This window comes from Lissotriton vulgaris, chromosome 7, assembly GCF_964263255.1.
Source record: "Lissotriton vulgaris chromosome 7, aLisVul1.2, whole genome shotgun sequence".
Classification (NCBI taxonomy): domain Eukaryota; kingdom Metazoa; phylum Chordata; class Amphibia; order Caudata; family Salamandridae; genus Lissotriton; species Lissotriton vulgaris.
The window spans coordinates 198252849-198258848 of record NC_141695.1 but is presented as its reverse complement, the minus strand read 5'-3'; the positions used below and the strand labels follow the sequence as shown (position 1 = coordinate 198258848).

Sequence of the window (6000 nt, the reverse complement as noted above, 5' to 3'; positions counted from 1 at the left end):
AAAAATCATTTTAACACATTTTACTACAACTTCAGAGTTAATTGTGTAGCTCTCAAAAAGTTAGGCGACTATGTGCTGAACAAACTAACTAGGAAGCGCTACGTAATAACAGAACCACGTCTTAATTCACGCTTCATACCTGACCTGGGTGCGGCAGCAACACGTGGCTCTATAGCCAAACGTACGCGGAAGGATATTACGTTCGCCTCGACTAGCCTTACACGTGCGCCCCTCTCCCAGCACGTGCTGCGCTGCGCGCGCGCAGTGCCTAGACGAGGTGAACGTCGACGGTGAGAGGCACGTGGTGCAGTGAGGAGAAATTACCGAGCAGCATAAATCGACAGCGGCGGAGCCATGGAGCGTACTGGGACGGAGGACTACAGAGAAGGGTGAGTCGCGCAGAGAAAAAACAGTTACAAAAATGGCATGCATTTTTTTGTTTGTGTTGACTAAATCCGCTATTAACCCGCGAGGCGCATGTTCCCCAAAGAAAAGCGCTAATTGGCCGGCAGTCTTAGTGCTGAGAAGAGAGCGCCATGTACTTAGGGAAACTATGAAATAACTGTCCTTGTGCTCTTAGGGTCAAACCGCTAGGGAGGAGGACGTGAGAAACATAAAAGCTGTTTTGGATGAAACAAAATATTAATTTGTGCACACGTGAGAACAAAACTGCAATGAGAAATCAACCGCCTTCCTCGAAATATTTGACTCGATTTTAACAGAACCACGTCGTAATTCACGCTTCACACCTGACGTGGTCAGATATAAAGAGTTTCAAGTTCCTGTTTTTTTTTGGAATTGTCAGTCACCGTCTTTGACCCGCGTTAGTTTTTTAATTATTGCCTAAAACGCATGCTTTTTTGTGGAAGTGCAGACCAGCGGGGTGCTGAGAAGAGCTGGAAGGTTCGAGAACTCTGGTGCCTGCGCCTAGGGCGTGGCCCGGCTGTGCAGAGGGGGTGCATGTGAAGTGTATGTGCACGGCCGGGGGGGTGGGGGGTCAGTGAGATGCATAGGTGGGTAGAGGTGAGCGAGCCAACATATTAATTATCAATAGTGATACTTTATAAACAAGAATTTAGACCCATTCTGCTCCTGGACCTCCCCCACTCTGGCGAAAGTGATGTTAACGAACTAAGAAGAGAGCTAGTTGTCTCGTGAACCCTGCGTGGCCCGCATTCTTGTGGATAGAGCAACATTTTAGTCTAGTAAATCAAACACTCTGTGCTTTTCTACAACTGATATTCGGAACACGGGTATTTGAAGGTACTTTCGTTTTCTATATTGAAGTAAAAGGCGGATTGGTAGAAGTAACATTTTTGCCTAATATCTCCAATTATGGTTAAGCAGAGAAGCTGCAATTAATTCAGATGTTCTTGTTCACTCTGCAAAAAGCAGCTACAAAATATGTATCTATGTGTCTCTCCTTTTTGCCTGAAAGGTTAATAGTGGTTTGTTTTGTACTCGTGCATAAGGGTAGAACAGCGACGGTGGCCGACAGAAGCCACATGACAACTCGGCTCGTCACGTGCTTTGAGTTCGCAACAGAACCTAAACTAAGCTAGAGCCTGGCCCGAGCCTTCAGAGCTAGCCCACCTCTATAGGCGGGGTACCCGTACCAATTTGGTGCTCGAAGCGTTCTTAAAGGGGCTTTGAACTTGACTTGAGAGCGGAGTGTGCTCGGGCATTTGAAACGAATGGGTGTGGCAGGCAGGGGATACTCTGGTTGGGTAGTGTTGGTATTAGGTTTAAAGTGCAGATGTAGCCTATGTAGATTGTATCTGCTGCGGGCGTGACAGCAAGCGTAGCATGTGTGAGGGTGTATCTGCAGCGGGCGTGACAGCATACGTGACAGCAAGCGTAGCATGTGTGAGGGTGTGTAGAGCATGGCTGAGTGCTTGAGAGTAGTTTCAGTCAGATCCTGCCCTCGAATGTACAGAGCATTGTTGAGGGCGAGAAGTGCTGTGGTTGAGCGATTGCAGAGCTCGGCTTATGCAGTCTAGAGGTGATTCCTTGTACAGGGCTGAGAGGGGGTTTTACATGTTAATGAGGTCAGGAGTACTTTCATTGCAGTCACAAGTCTATTGTGTTAGTGAAGGTCGATGTACCACTGGCATCAACTCTGACTGTTTTATTACCTACAATGTTGGCTACATGTGCATGTTTGTTTAGTTCTGTTCCTTAAGCCTGTGGGATGTGTAGTTTAGCTGACCACGACACAATGGTCCTTTAAGTTCAGCAGAAAATAGGTTCAGAAGGTGCGTGCACTTTTCCCCTGCAGAAGCCATATATATACCGGTACCCTATTCCGACCTATTGCTTCGTGGGCCCTTTTGTCCATAGCTTTGTTTAAAGCAGCCTTGCTTCCATAGACTGTGCCAGGCCTTGCCTGCCAACCAACCACACTGCTTCTCTCAATGTGTCCCAGAAGACTTCTCAGAGCTCTTCATACTTTTATTCCCAAGGGGGTGGGTGGGGGGGGGAACACAGTCATTAATCCACAGGAGTCTTTAGCACCCTGCCCAGCAGGTATGGGTTCATTGACAGATCTGAGGGGCTGTCTGCTGATGTGGCAGCACTTCCAGTTGTGCACTGAGCTTTTTTCCAGCTGTGCACTGAGTTCTCCCTTTGATTCACTTGTGGTTCACACACAAGTCTCAGCAGGACTCACTTGGCCCTTCTGACTCCCTGCTTTGAGGTCTCACATGAGACCTTCCGTGGGCCTATTTAGCCGTAGATTTCCAAGCAGCCGCTTCTGCAGACCACCTTGTACTAGACCTCACACGCTGGCTTTATTTTTAGCGCCATTTCTTGGCTTCCACCCATATGATAATTTTACTGGTATCAGCGATACCAGTGATGATGTCATCTGTTACGAGGTATGCAGCAGTCAAATAGTTTTAGTTTTTGTTTTGTAGACTTCCAATTTTCCCCATGTCAATTGTAACTAAGCAAACAAAAGTTTTTATCACCAAATTCAAGAGTTGTTTCAGATGAGATTCCAATCCCTCTGTGTTCTAAATGGTTACAATATAGTTAGAGAATCCGGTGCCCTCAAACCCATTGTTCTGCATGGCCTTTGTGCTCTGTCCAGTTCTCATTTCTCCAAACACACTTCAGAGGTCATTGTGGCCGCACCCTGTTTCCATTTCTCCAAGCCACAAAGGCACTGCCCATGGCCTCGGCCATGGATAGCAAAGAGTAAGCACAGAGGAGCCTGAGGCGTCCCTCTAGGACCTGTCTGGTAAATGAAGATGCTGGTAGCCAGTAGTATAGGTGAAACAGGACCAGGTTTATTCTTAGAGAAGAAGCCTCAGGTTACACGGAAATTGCGTAGTAAGGAAGTCCTACCGGGCGCAGCATCCTTGCTGCTCAGCTCACGCACTCCAGCGGACATTCACTCATTCAGGAACACATCAGCATTTTAATTACATCACAGTCACTCTTGCTGAGCGGCAGGGGACAAAACACTAAATGGAGAATGCATGGCATCGATGAAGATACCACACAGTCCTCTAATCCAAACCAATTGCGATTTACCCCTGGCCATGGCCAGTGGAATCTGCACTGGTCATAGCTCTTAGGGCCGGGAACTACACCCAGATAGTGGACCTCTAAAGTGTCCGTAAAGATAGAGGTAGAAAACAGCTGCAAGAGATAATACCCTGGATAGAGTGAAAGGTTTTTGGGGGCTTAACTTGGACCGGTCTGTTGGAGTTGAGCCTTTTGGAGATTATCAAGGAATTGAATGGACTGTCGAACTACCAGGACTGCAAGAGCGGACGGTTTGGCTGGTGAATCCTGGAGTTTGCAAAAATGTGCTACACCAAGTGCTAGTTAGGTCTTTCAGTTTGACTATGACTATAGATGAAATCTTAATAACAAGGCGCAGCAAACAAGACTACCTGTTGAACTTTCCCTCCCAGTCCTAAAATCACCTGTAGTGACTTAATTACAGAATTACAACCATGAATGCTGCCCCAAAAATCATGTTAACAGATGATCTGTTAATTGCAGTGTCTCATTTTGTATTTAGTTACTATGGTTTCATGGACTTGATCCAAATATTAATGAAAAAAGCAGCTGCAGAGCCTTACTAAAGGTAGTATAATTTCCCTGGAGGGTAGCAACGTGTCTTTCGATGTGATGTCCAGATTATCACTAGTCAGCTATGTTTTGAGTGCTTGGGTTGTATCTAAACAAAAACACATACCATAAATAGAAACAAAATGCCCTGCTAGCCTGTGGACTGGGCATACAGTCAGCCTGTGGAAGAACTTTCAGTTTTTTGTGTTCCATGCATGCAATGCAATAATTTGCAATTGTGCGCCGTAGGCCAATTGTCTCCCTTCAGTGAAGGGGTCTCATCGCTTGGATGAGATCTCTAAAGAATGAGGAGTTTTGTTCAGGCTCAGTGATCAGCAAAAGCTAAGGCGATGGTTCACCTGCACCTTGTTTGTAGCATGATAATACACAGGACCCTCTCCCATGCATCTGTCTCAGTCATGGAAGAACTAATGCTGGTGGACTGTGGGAAAACAAACACTTTAGTGAACTCTGCGGAATTAGAAAATCCTAGTTATTTATCTTAAGCAATCTAAAGAAAACTCATCCCTTTTGTTGCAAGTTCACAATGGAAGAAACATGAGAACAATGATGCCTGATTTGAGTAAGCATTACATTTCCTTCAAGGACATTCGTGCTGGCCATATACGTGTGAACTCTCTCTCTGCCTGGTCTTTGGGAAGAGTGCAGAAAAGACATGACACAGAATTCAAATACCCAATAGTGAAAAATCAAATCTTCAATTTGTCCCCAGGATAGAAAAGGAAATTCTAATGTTGTCAAAATCTGAGTGGCTTGGATAGGTCCTAAGATATCCACGAAAAAAGAGAAGTGGCTATGACATTTTAGCAAGAGGGAAATACTTGCTGGGGACTTTGAATGAGGTATCAGATCATTCTAAATGACTTTTTAAGCTGTGATAGCAGGTAGATGTTAGCTAGTCAGAACCAAGGTATCAATAAATGACCCCTTTTCCAGACAACTTTCATAGTATTTTTATAGGTACTTAAATTCCATCATCAAACATCATGGTGTACCCTTGTATAGAAACATGGAGCAAGTTAATGTTTCCGGCTGATTGCGCTATCACTAAACCTTTACACAGTATGTAGGTACAAGGCCCTCTTGGGGTGCATGTTCTGAAACAGTTCTCCTATTCTTCATAGCTATCTCCCCACGCCGATCTTCAAATAACTGCATGCTCCGTGGCAAAAAGTGTTGGACGATTGCAATGACGAAGAACTCACAAATCCAGTATGTCAAGCAGTGCATATGTTGGTTGCTAAGCAAAACAGCTGTTCGTAAGATGCTAATTTCATCACCAGTAACTTCTTATGTTTCTGATGATGCACATTTTCAACCTGGCAGTTAAGATCCAGTGGCCATAAGTTCCTCCAAACCCGCAGAATTAAAAAGGCTAAGACGGGTGGCCGTGCCTTGTCCTTTTTGGCCCCCAAATACTGGAATGCACTGCCAGAAGATCTGCGGGCTTGTCCCACGTTCACAATCTTTAAGAAAAAATTAAAAGCCTGGCTATTTTAGATGATTGATCCTGCATGTTGCCGTCTGTGCCCCGGGCGCCGAGAGAGGATTCGTGCACCATATAAATAATAAATATAAATATACATCTCGCTTCAAGGTTTGTGCACCCCTCTTCAAGATAGTGGACACAGAGTAAATTTACTCTGCAATCAGTGGCTTAGAGGTTCCAGTGTTTAGGTGGGCCTTACTGGGTTTTCTTCCTTAAATCAAAGATGCAGACCACCAGAAACTCCCAGGCAACATAATATGACTCTTGTACAGACAAAAGCAATGGAAGAGATACAAAATGTCTTGTGTGGCAGAAAGTCAATGTCAATGGTATTGGGCTGTACACAGCCACAGGCCTACACAACATTGTAGCATTCTTTACAAGTGGGTGATGGATTTCCAGCAGTC

The 6000-nt window shown here is 45.1% G+C and overlaps 1 protein-coding gene across 1 annotated transcript in view; it reads left to right on the top strand.

Annotated features, from left to right (window-relative positions):
- Positions 1 to 278: 278 nt before the first annotated feature.
- The window catches only part of LOC147701181 (uncharacterized), a 134888-nt gene continuing 129166 nt past the window's right edge, over positions 279 to 6000 (top strand). Inside the window, exon 1 of the mRNA XM_086929936.1 lies at positions 279 to 389. Within this exon, the coding sequence (XP_086786062.1) occupies positions 355 to 389 (35 nt within the window). The 5' untranslated portion in view covers positions 279 to 354. The remainder of the gene's footprint in view (positions 390 to 6000) is intronic.